A 13,080-nucleotide genomic window follows, 5' to 3' on the forward strand; every position below is an offset into this window, starting at 1 on the left:
TATTGATCCCTGTGAGGAAATTAGGTCAGAATGTGCCTTCTGTGTATTTACCAGCTGTAGGACAAAGGTGTATAAAGCCAAATATGAGTTTTGTCTTCTGTCCACAGTATAGTATGATAGGATAGGCTTTTTAGGATTGTAGTTTTAGTCTTCATCCCAATCTTTTTAATTTGAATGATTTGGTTTTAGTTAAATCGAAACAATGATTGCTATCCACACTATGAAACAAACAGAAGTTGGTAAGAAGTATTATTACAGAAGTATTATACCTCGTCCTTTTTGTTGTTTGTATTGTTTCGTTTTGTAACAGCTTATCAAATTAACATCATTGTGATATTTCTTTGGGATTTATGGATAGGGATATTTATGGTTTTATTGATAGGGTAAAACTTTCTGTAAAAGAAAATGGAAAAAAATACAAGACAGTGCAAATAAGCTCTCTGCTAATGCACCAGACTCCCTTAAATTAGACATTTTATTTTAGTTAATGATATTTTGTTAAAATTGTGATATCGTTAAGTTAAATGTGCATGTACTATCTCAGTTGTTTTATGTCTCTGTTTGTCATCACAGGTCTGGCTTATGTGTGCGAAGGACTAAAAGAGCAGAGGAAAGGCCTCGTCACTTTGGTGCTATGGAACAACCAGCTCACACACAATGGGATGGGTTACCTCGCTGCTGCACTGGTACACACACACACACACACACACACACACACACACACACACACACACACACACATTTATCAGAGTTTTTGTGCGTGTGTGTATAACAGCTGGCACAAGTAGAATTCAATTTTCTCCTCATTACCCTATCAGAGAAGGGATCATAATAAAAACTCCGCTGTTTGTTATACCTCCCTTCACCTCCTATCTGTTCATGTTTAGCTGCTGGACCACAGCGTACTGTCACATCTGCACATTGTAATTGTCACTTGATTTCATCTACACCAAGTATGTGTGTTGTGTAATGGATAGGCAGACATCTGCTCATTTACCACCAGCAGCATGTATACACACCTGTAGCTGTACCTGTGGGATCCTGTTTAAAACAAATAAGATTAAGACCTTTGTATTTTTATGGAGTAAGACGGATGAATCATATTTGCGTTTCACCAGAGAAATCGCAACCTGATTTGATTGTGTAAACTTAAGAGTAACAGGTATGTAGCTGAGACATTGATGTGCTGTGAAAGTAGGTGTTATAATGTGAGATTTGCCTGAACTTTTCCACATGGGCTCCTCATTAATACACCTGACATTTTCTGCAGTCATTTCTCACTCTGTGAACAAATGTGAGCTCAAGTCTTAGTGCCACACCATTTCCCACAATTCAGCTTGGTATGAGTTCACAGCTGGCTGGTCTAGATTATCTATTACTAAAGTAATTGGTTGCATTTCTGTTGTTGAGCGATAGCGCCATTATCTCTTGTGCTCTGTTTTCCTTGTGGGATATCAGCATGTTTTTTTAGTATTACAGTGTTTATATTCAGATACTGCTGAGTCATACAGTCTCAGCCTCATCAGAGTAAGAAACTTTTTTCTGCTGTTTTTAATGTTCAAATGTTTTGTTAAGGTTCTGTTATATTAATATAAAAATATATAATATAAAATATATAAAAGGATATTTTTAGCTGTAAAACTGTGTGGACCACCAAAAACACCTTGGAGAAGCATTGGAGCGTTTAGCAGCTCAAGAACCAAGCAGAGCTAAAGAAGAGAGAATATTAGACTTAAATTCACCAGGTGGCAATAAACTCAACTCCAAATGAAGGATGATGTTGCTTTATAACTGCTGGAAATCAGAAAGAGTTCCCCTTATAAACTTAAAGGTGGAATGTCAGTGCTGTTTTGACAACTTTTTCCCACTGCCCCCAAGTGGCCAAAAAGAACAGTTATCAGGTTTGAATACGAAACAGTGGTTAATGATTCAGGAAGATTTTATCAGTAATATCTTTCATTTTGTTTATTAACTGTTAATGGATCAGATAGCTATTGTTACATTTTCTCATAATGTTTATGTATATCTATTTGCAGTTGATGCTGTTGTATACCACTACAGTCCATTTACATACCTTTCTGTGTAGTTCATCTAATGTGTCCCTGATGCAGAAAACGGAGGCCAAGAGAAAATAATTTATTTGTACAAAAACCTTATTACAACGACAGCTTATGTAGATGAACATTGTTCTTTATTGGCAGAATTTGAAGTTTCAAGTGAAGCTTCTTTAATTTCAGTTAATGGAAATAAATGGATGGATATAAAATCAAACATCAGGGGATAGACTCCAGTGATGTGACCAGTAACTACTGAAGATCAGGAAGGTTTGATTAAACAAAAAGTATTAAATCTGAGCTCTATAGACGAAAGATATTGTTAATTATGGAGAATTATGACACAGCAGGCTGTTTATTTTTAGAAGCACGCAATTGTTTTGCTTTTAGAACATAAAATACTGCATTTTTGAACTCTTCCATGAAACCCATCTGGTGTTTTTTACTGAGGCTTGTACGATGTGCAGGACACACAAAATGACTTGAAACCTCCAATTATACTGATAAGGTACATCTCAGGACTGTCCTGTCTGCTGATAACCCTGGACATAACCACATTGTAGCTTGCTGCCTTAATGCAATATATATAGTCATTAGAAATACAAACTATTATGATATGATTTCACTTATCATATTATGTGAATCATGTTGTTTCATCAACATCCAGAGCAGTTATACAATAAATTATATGAAACAGACTGTACAGTAATACAGATGGCACAGCTACACAAAGCTACACGTTTTACACTTACTGTAATATCAGAAAATTCTCAGCAAAACAGCATATTCAACAATGTGATTTTATGATGAACCGTCCCATAGCAAAACTTTTATTTGTGTATTAAAATAATTGTATTATTTTGAACATTAAATACGGACATGTTTGCATCTCTGTTTGCATTTTTAAATAACTTTTCATTCTCTTCTGTTGTTTCTCTCAGCCATGCACCCAGAGTCTTGAGACTCTGAACCTTGGCAATAACTCAGTGGGTAACGAAGGGGTCCACAAGCTGAAAGACGGACTGATTGCCAACCGCTCTGTGCTCAGACTGGGCCTCGCTTCTACCAAACTGTCCTGCGAAGGTGGGAGTTAGTGCCTGTGTGCCTCTGGTCCAGTTTTTGTGGAGGTTTTTTGCTGTCTTGCATTTTATAACTCCTGTTTCTTCCTGTCATCTGTGCTATAGGAGCTGTGGCTGTGGCTGAATTCATCGCTGAGAGCCCCAGACTGGTGCGCCTGGACCTTCGAGAGAATGAGATCAAGACAGGTGGACTGATGGCCCTGTCACTCGCCATAAAAGTCAACACCTCTCTGCTACGTCTCGATCTCGACCGGGAGCCCAAGAAAGAAACTGTGAGTATAGGGATAAGGCGTAGGGATGGGGATAGAGGAGAGTAGGTAAATGGCCAGATATAGTCTAAACAGACATGGCAGTGTTTATCCTCCATTGGGTGTCTTGTTCACATGTTCGTCAGCACAGGTAGTCTGATTGATCAATCCCAGGCTACATAGATGTATGTCAAACAGGCTCTTCCACATGGATTTGGAATTCTGGGCTCAAGTCTGGCAATATTATATATTTTTCTTATCATCAACAAATCCCATGAAAAGACCAAAACCAACAATGAACTGATCCTACCAAAAGTGTTGCACTAAAAAAGCAGTTGAAATGAATTCCCAACAAAAACACTATTTACTCCTGTTTGAACATTTGATGATGAAATTATTTTGCCTTGATTTGAATCAAAGTGTGTAGATTTATGTCTTCAGAAGGAAAGATCATGCTTGGTCGTGAGAGCTACAGACGGGGTAGAGAGGAACCTTGGTTCCATTTGTTAACAATAAATGCAATACAGAATAACACCAACCTTAGCCCCATTTTAAAATAATTTTTTGGGGCACTTCATGCCTTTATTTACCTTGCTGACAGTGGAGTGATGACAGGAAATGGGGGCAGAGGGAGATTGGGAGTGACAAGACCCATTTTTCTTTTAAAGAAAACTGTGGTTTGAAAGATGATAATCTTACTGACTAAAATATCAGACTGAAGAACTCAAATTACACCATAGGAATAGCTTTGATTTAGTTGTATTTATTCTGAAATACTTGTGGTTTATGTTGCATGTTTGAGCCATATTCTCTGTCTCTCAGGTGAAGAGTTTCATTGAGACCCAGCGCGCCCTGCTTTCTGAGATCCAGAACGGCTGCAAGAGGAACTTCATCCTGGCTAAAGAGAAGGAGGAAACCGAGCAGAAGATGAGGCAATCAGCCTCCATGGCTGAAATCGCCACAGAGGATGGAACTAGAGAACAGGAGGAGGAAGCAGCATCTGGGGAGAGAGCTGATGGAGGGGGGAAAGGGGGAGAAGAAGAGGAAGGGGGTGGAACAACAGGAAATGAAGGACAGACAAGCAACCAGGCAGGAGCAAGCTCTGAGATCGTTTCTCAAGTAAATCTGGAGTCGGACTCGGACACTGAGGATGAAGAGGAAGAGGAGGTGGTAACGAAGTCCTCCTCCACGTCAAACTCCTACACTCATTCAAACCAGACTGCTCCTCAAACCCGGAAAGCGGCTAAACCCCCCCCCCTTAGTGCCTCATGTACGTCATCATCCCAGTCTGCTTCACCTGCTGGAGGGCCAAGTCTCATTTCTGGCATCACAGTCACAGAATCCGCAGTTCCTCCTGGCACCCCTCCATCTCCTGGTCGCTGTATATCAGTCTCAAGCCCAGGGAGGGGACATAAGATCTTCATGGTAACCCGGGTGGAGAGCCCCCCTGAGCAGCAGCAGCTACAACTCCCGTTAAGTGCACCAGCAGCTCCCAGCCAAACTAAAGAGGCTTCAAAGAAGCCTGTAGAAACAAACACACAGCCCATCACACAGCAGACACAGCCCCTGCCTGCACCTCAAACACCTACACAAACACAGCTAACACAGGAGGACATGAAGGAGCGCTCACCTGCTCCGTCAACAGACTGTAAACTGACAGAGCAGAGTCCAGTAGCACACTCAGAATCTGCAGTAAATACTACACAGACCCACACATTAGAGCCACAGTGTCAACCCAGAGAGGATGTAACAGCTAATACCTTAGACGCAGAAGTGACAGATCCAAATCTACAAGCACCAGCCCTGCCTTCAGATTCCTCCCCGGTGCAGGCTGCAGCATTTCAGCTCACTGAGGAGGTAATAAAGAGCACCAAAATCCCCCAACTTGAGCCCACTTGTGAAGAGGGAGAGAAGGAAGGAGAGGCGCAAGAGGAAGACCCTATGGAAGATGAAAGAGAGGTAATGTCCCCTGATAGCACAGAAGAAGAGTGTAAACAGTTAGGAGAACTGAGTCAAACCCAGGATAGCATCCCTGCAGTAGACACACAACAGCAACAGTTAACATCTGCAGCTGAACAGCTACAGAATGAGCTAGCATCTGCATCAGAGGACACGCAGTCACCAAACCAAACAGAGGAAGAAGAGAGAGAGGAGGCACCTAAACACGAAGAGAAGCAGGAAGCACCAGCCAGCTTGTCAGAAATCAAAAAGCCCAGTTTAACGGAGAAAGAAGACAGCCTGCCAAATCAAGAGCAACCAAATGAAAAGCAGCAAATAAAAACAGATGAACAGAGAGCAGAGTCTGTTCTCTCTGTCCAGACTGATCAACAGGCACAATGTGTCATTCAGAGTGGAGCACACGAGACAAATCCTCAAGCAGACAAAGCCTCCGAGAGTCCCGAATCTGCCACGACCTGCTCTGTCTCCCCAGTCGAAGTGGAGGATTCACCCGATGAGAGCTCTGCAGACGAGGTCGAGTGTTTCGCCGAGGCTCTAGAGGGAGAGGTAGTTGGTTCAGCGCTTCCCAACGGCCTGAAGCCCGAGTTCTCTCTCCATCTCCTTGATGCTGAAAGCCCCAAGCCCAGCAGCTGTGTGATGGAGCACGGTGGGTCGCTGTAATCACTGATCTTTTTTGATAAATAAAGTCATGTGCAGTTTTCCGGGTGTGAAAAGCCTGTTTGATAATGTGTGTCATGTGTTACTTATGTAGTGAGCGTCAGCTGTGGACAGGACCTAGAGGAGCTGCTGCTAGAAGCCAGTTTGGATACGGGGAGAGATGCACCATGAGGTTGTGAGGTAAACATTTGTCTTTATGTATGTACAATAGAAGTCTTAAGTAGACACAGATTCATCATCATCATACTTTTGACGTACTGTAAAGTTTCCATCAAACAGGGATTTCAACTTGGAGAATTTACTCCTTCAAAAGCACTTTATCTCTATTAATGACCTCATGCTCAAAAAGTAGGTCTGAATGTAAAACTCCATCAAATAAAATATTTCACCAATACAAATCTCTTCTTCCCTCCTGTAATTAATCTGCCTTTCTTTCCTTAAACAATATCCCTCTGTCTGTAGTTCACCATGATCACCCGCCATGTTTGGTCGTTATATTATTACCAGAAAAGACACCTCATTTAGGAAGTAAAAAAAAATATGGCTCATTGAAATGAAAACTTTTGTACCCCAGGCCATCTGCGCTAGTACTTTCCTGTGTAACTGTTGAGAACTTGAACCAGAGCATCATCACTTCAATGAGTCCATAGGGAGAGAAAATAAAGACAAACACTAAGTATTATTCAAACTGTCTGTTGTATTTTGGCCCAGTTTACAGACAGACTTCCTGTTTAACCTCCAAATTAAAAGGTAGCCAATCTGTATAAACTGTTGGCTTGTTAACAGCCTGTTTGATCAGCATATTTTTACCACAAAGGTGCTTTCAGACAGCAAGTGGTTGCCACTGCGGTTGACGCCCAGCAATATCAGTGTTCTGTTGTTGCAATCGGCAACAGCAGGGCACAACGTCGCCATCGACTTCGTCCAGTCCCTTTGTACACCACAGGCTGCTGTCCACCCACTGTGATATCATCACGCAGTTAAATAAGAGTGGGTTGTATCTTAAAATAGAGAGAATGGATGGCAATATGATGTGATTAATAGAGCAAGTTTTGCTCACTAGCACCATAAATTTAGTTTATTTTCCCAGACTGGATAATCAAGCTTTGAAGCTGATGTTGCTTCAATACTGTTTGTCTTCATTGACCTGCCTGTTCTCTGCTGATGAGTTGTGTAATTCAGGGAACTCAAATAGTAGAATCAGCTCCCTTATCATTTTCCTCTCTGTAGTTTCTGTAGTTGCCATGGTTGCACAGTTAGCCACAGAGGTAAGTTAAAAAAAAACTGAACCATCATAAACTCCAATGGTAGCTGTAAGAAGCCTACATGTTCACAAGAGTGACAAGCGCCCTCCCTCCCCTTGCCACTGCAGCTGAACTCAGATACATGGCTTCCCGTTTGAAAGAGATGAGGTGGCGTGTAGACGAGGTGAAAGGTTGGCCGTATTGACAGAACGAAATTCAGTTTTTTTACACCCAAATTTTGATGACTGCAAGGTAATCCTTCAGATGTGCTGTAATGGCCTCAGACACTGCAGTGAGCACAGATTGGTTAAGCAAAAGGGTTTTACTTTCAGAAATTAAAACCCACACAAATTGGCTTTGAAAGATTTTTCCACAAAGAAAAAGATTTTTGGAGATACAGTGTTTCTGATGAAGATCTCTTTTACAGTCAGTGCTGACGCTACTGGAATTTAACTTTCTCTGTTACTATTTCAATTTTCTGCACATCTGTCTACCAGGGTAGCACCAAAAGTAATGCTTAGATAGTTTTTTGCCTTAAAATATGTGATGTAGAATAGATAGATATAGATATAGAATTTGTTTTTTAAAAAAAAGTTTTCTGCTACATTCAGGACTAATTTATTGCCTCTCTTCTACTTCCACAGGGACCGCAAGGACAGGAGAAAACAGCACTCAGATAGTTTGTCTGGCTCTACTACGTGACTGTTGGCCCTACAATGTTTTTCTCGTTTCTTTTACTTTACCAACAACATGATGTTTCCATAAAGGACAAAAGACCTGGTGTTACAGTTGAAGCTCTATACACAAAAATACAAGCAAATTATGGGAAAGACACAAAGGACAAAATCAACCTCTCGAGCTTGGCTGTGACAAATAAGGAATCCTCTACATCCACACTACATCAACCACTGAATCACATACATGTGCACACTGAGTATGAGAAAGAGGGGGGAAAAAGAGAAATAAAATCACACTGTTATCACTACATTTTGTCAATCTGAAATCTTTACACGCAACGCAACCACCTGTGGGAGAGAAAGAAGAGAGATGGGGGACAAAGGAGGGAGGATAAAACACTAACCAAAGACAGATCACAGACCTTTCTCACAGCCCATACTCGCTCTCCTCTGTAGATTTACACTGTAGTTGGAGAAATAACTAGCAATTAAAGGTTTTTCATAACACATACACAAAGACATAACGGTGATGATAAGAAAAGGGTGGTTGATGGCACACTCAGACAAGACAAAATAACGGTGACGGACCGGTGATGGACCCTGCCGAGTGGACCTGCTGGCTTTAAACACTTGTTCTGGGGGTGGAAGTAGGTCACCGTCAAAGGCTTTTATAACCACGGACGCTGAAGAGGTTAACGTGTCTGTTTAAATGTCAACGTTTTATGTCTGTGTCCCCACTCCCACTCATTCTCCCCCTTTGGAAAAAAAAAACTAAGGGACCTCTGCCAAAGTGACTTCCCCTCTTGTCTGTTTTCTCGTCCTCTGCTCACTTTGGCCCCTCAGGAATCAGTGTCCCCCCCTCTGGTCAGTCTCTTCAGACCTAATGTGGAGGAATCGCGACTGTATCCCGCCTGTCTCCGCTTTTTGAGAGTCACAAAGCTGAAAAACCCAGAACTTCTGCGAATGTCGGAAAGCAATGCTGTCTGCTTTTGATTGAGTTGTTTACAGTAAAAAAGAAAAAGGTCGTTTGTCTTTGATTATCTGCAACTTCAGACACTATTATTGCTTTATTCAACCAGTCATTGTTGTGTAAAACTCTTTCAAGAAAAGCAGCTCGATCTCTGTCGTCATCTCCCCTCTCCATCCTCGTGTCCCTCAGTCTTCCATTGGTACTTTGTGCCATCTCACCTCTCTGCTCCAGCTCACATTCATGTTGCCTTCAAACTCACCACTTCAGATTCAGTCTTTGTTTTTTGTTTTTTTTGTTTGGCTGCTTTGAGAAATTAGTTATTTTGTATTTATTTTATAGCTATATGAGCCTTTTCTGATTTATTCCCCCCCCCCCTTTTCTTCTTCACCCCTCCTCATTTTATCTTTTCTTTTCCATTTGGGGGTTGCTTTTAAAGGTTGCCCTCCTTTTTGTTGTATATTTCAGATTCAAACTAGAGCAAATATTTAGGTTTTTTTTTTTTTTTCGTTTTTTGTTTTGTTTTTTTGGAGGGGGAGGGGGCAAATCCTTGTTGGGAGGAAAGGTAAATATGATTGAATGGTTGATATTGATAACAGTCGGGGTGCAGTACTGAAAGCGAATACAATGACACTTCAAACATAATCAAAATCCTTGTTGTTGCTTTAATGCTACTCTGCTGGGTGAAGCTGTGGCCACATGGGGGCGCTGGTGGTTGTTTTCTTTTTTTCCCTACAGTGGAGCCAGAACAAAGAATATCACGGTATCATATTAAAACACACTGCAGGCGCTAAAGTCTCTGTTCAAATCCAACTCCTGTCCTGAATTTTCCAGAGCAAGGCAGTAAAACTTTAAAAACAAATGTAAACTTCATGTATGTTTGTGAAGAGAGCTGGTTTGCCCTGCTTTGAATTTTTTCCCGAGACAGATACAGGCAGGTGTGTTATTTGTTTTTGTTTTGTTTTTTCTTCTGAAAAGGAGCATATTTCGACCCTCCTGCTCTTCTCCACCCAACAGATAGTTTGCCCCCACTGTTTGTAATGCTTTAATTTTTAGAAATTTTTAATAATAATTTGTTAACTTAATTGAAATGTGCTGGTAATCACAAAGATATGTATGGCGAAATTTGTTCCTCTCAAATAAATGCATGTAATGACTAATGATATGACTGAATGATTCAATTAAATTACTCAGTATAGAACGTCAAAATATCTAAACACTGCAGATGAATACATAAATCTCAGAAAAAGTGTGTACAGATCAGGTTTGGTTCGGATGTTTGGATACAGCTGGTGGTTCTTTTTCAAATGTGTGATTTGGGTTGACTAGTTAACCACATCCACCGTATAAAATCTCTTGATCATTAGCTCATGGGTAGCCAGCGGATCTATATCAAAGTAATATTGTATGTATTTGAATTTCAGCAGGTTACATTTTTGTTTACATTTCCAAAGACTGTGTTTGAGGTCTAATTTGTTTATTTATTTAATCCTTATCCTCCTCCTGCTGAACTACCAATGTAGGTGAGGGAGGGGAGTTCAGTGTTGTGCTTTACTTGCCAAGCCACACACATTTTTTGTCATCCAATCAAATTTCAGAGATTCAATTCAAATCGTTTTGTATTGAACCCACCCTTATATATCAGTCTCTAAATAACATCCCTATACTGGAGGTAAAGCTTTGTTTATGGAGTTACTGTAAGTCATCATTACGACTTCGACATTTTTTCTGAAAGCTCCGTTATATCTGACGCAGCACTTACTAATACAAAACTGACTGAAATCAACGCAAATGTGGACTCCTCACATAAGCCAAAGACTATTGTTCAATGTAATTAAACCCACATTTAATAGATATGGTGATATATTGTGGACAATATTTTTAATTCACACAACAGTTTTGATTTGTCAGTTGCTCGCAAGTTGTTACATGGGAATCACAGCAATGTTGACATCAGCATGCAAACATGTTGACAATGTTTATCATGTCATATATCTTAGTTTAGCATGTTAATATGCTAATATTTGTAAATTAATATAAAAGAAAAAATAAGGCTGATGGAAATGTCATTAGTTTGGCAGGTATTTGGTCATAAACCAAAGTAAGTGATAAGTTGAAAGTTTGCATGATGATGGCGTTTGATTAAAAGTCAGAGCGTCGCCAAAGTTATTGTCACTCAACAATGCCTGAACCAAATTTCATGGCAATCCATCCAGTAGTTGTTGCAGTAAGAACCGCAAATGTTAACCTCCTGGTGGCGCTAGAGGATTATCAACCCCATGAGCCATGTCTGTACAAAATTTCATGGCGTTCCCTCTGACAGTTGTTGAGATATTCTAGTCTGGAGCAAAGTGGTGGACCAGCTGACACTGCCATAGAGCCACACCGCTGTAAATGCAAATGTTCAAAAGCAACATCTCTATCCAGAAAGTAGTTCCACAACCTGAGGGTCCGGATCTCACAACTGATCACAAGTTTAATCTGAATGATCACATGAATGTTAACAAGTTAAGAAAAGTAACCCGTTACCAATTCATTTTTCAGATGTTCCTCCAATTTTTGCTTTTGTTGTCGTAATTTTTGGAAAATTGTAGGTTTCGTGTCTTTTTAAAAATATTCAAATAAAACAAAGGAAAAAAATCATTTTGGTTGAACTGGTAACCAATCATGAGGGGCCACAAGTAGATGTTGCTTCAGTTTAAGGCGGAACTGATTATGGAAAGAGAAATTTATGCAGAAACTTCCCCTCAGCTGGTGTGATGTGGTGGTGAGGGGTGAGGGGGTTCACGTCTCCTGGGTGGAGGGTGTATAGCCATGGCAGGGGGTCGAGTACAGTGTGGGAGCTCTGCTCTGTACGTCTCCTCTGAAGGAATTCCAGACCACACTAATCCACTCCTACACTATAATGCTCCAGTAATACAGGAGATTGTGAGAAAGTCAGAAGTTATTAAAAAGTGATTTTTAGTGACCCTTCATTACTTACATGACCCCAGTGTGTTGAATGTCCCTAACATGTAACAGGGTCCTTTGTTCTTATATCTAAAGCCAGTTGCCAGTTTTTCATTTGTATGACTAGCCTAAATATACTGTTTCCAACCATTTCCTATGACCCCTCAAAATGAAGAAATATCTACTGTGGCAACTGTCAAGATTAAATCTGTGCAACTACTTTGTTTTCCAATTACTTTTTGAACAGATAAGTAATTGCTGCCTGAGTTATCTTTACTGACAATAGAGAAGGAAGGTCACAAGAGCCCTGTGGTTAAGCTTAGGGAAAGATTGTGTTTCCATTAAATGTAAACATGTTGTGTCCTGTGCTTCAAATCACTGTTAACTTTTTCAGTGTTGGACCAAAGCTACAATTTTTTCCTTACCTTACCTAAGTGCTGGTTAAGGTCTAAGGACAGAGGCTGTTGTATGTTGGTATGTTACACTGGTCTACGTTAGTAAAATTGACTTGACTTGCAGTGAGTGCCTAAACATAACCGTCAAAACATTTTGATCATGCTTTAGTTGCTATGAGCAGATATTGTAGAAAAACAAATTAAACGCATAGTAAATGAACATTTAGTAGATACATTTATTAACGTTTTAATAATTTAAAAATAGTAATTTACAGATCATTACTTATTATTTTTAGATGTTAGACACTAAAACTATCTGGTTATTTCACAAGATGAAGCAATAAATTGAGTTAGCTTAGCTTAGTTTAGCTTAGCATCGTAGAGACTGATTGGTTGCCTGGCAACCTCACGTTGACAATAAAACTTACCAATGCTGGCAGGCAGACTGTTTTACTGTTAGACAGAGGCAGGCTAGCTGTTTCCCCCTGTTTCCAGTCTTTATGCTAAGCTAAGCTAACCATCTGCTGAAGGTAGCTTCATATTTAGCGTACAGACATGAGAGTGGTATTAATCGACTGATCTAACATCTAACTCTCTGCAAAACAGCAAATAAGTGTATTTCACAGAATATGAGACTATTCCTTTAATCATCCCGAGGGATAGTTTCTTTAACATAGGCAGCCTCCTTCACTCCTCTTTCAAACTACCTGTCCTCCCTATCCAAAATATGCACGTTGTTGTTCTCGTGGGAGTGTCTCTTCTCCCTCAGGTGAAGGTAAACTGCTGATTCTCGACCTGAGGTGTTGGTCCTCCTGTGTTGAGCCATGTGTTTTTTAATGGTTGTTTAGCTT

General features: G+C 40.3%; 1 protein-coding gene across 1 annotated transcript in view; it reads left to right on the forward strand.

The window, feature by feature from the left end:
- The window catches only part of ppp1r37 (protein phosphatase 1 regulatory subunit 37), a 44,607-nt gene extending 31,840 nt beyond the window's left edge, over positions 1-12,767 (forward strand). Inside the window, exons 8-13 of the mRNA XM_022768593.1 lie at positions 574-686; positions 2,996-3,137; positions 3,239-3,405; positions 4,204-5,986; positions 6,092-6,177; positions 7,886-12,767. Coding sequence (XP_022624314.1) covers positions 574-686; positions 2,996-3,137; positions 3,239-3,405; positions 4,204-5,986; positions 6,092-6,168 — 2,282 coding nt within the window. The 3' untranslated portion in view covers positions 6,169-6,177; positions 7,886-12,767. The remainder of the gene's footprint in view (positions 1-573; positions 687-2,995; positions 3,138-3,238; positions 3,406-4,203; positions 5,987-6,091; positions 6,178-7,885) is intronic.
- The last annotated feature ends 313 nt before the right edge of the window (positions 12,768-13,080 follow it).

Source organism: Seriola dumerili, unplaced genomic scaffold, assembly GCF_002260705.1.
Source record: "Seriola dumerili isolate Sdu_G_001 unplaced genomic scaffold, Sdu_1.0 BDQW01001731.1, whole genome shotgun sequence".
Taxonomy (NCBI): Eukaryota; Metazoa; Chordata; class Actinopteri; order Carangiformes; family Carangidae; genus Seriola; species Seriola dumerili.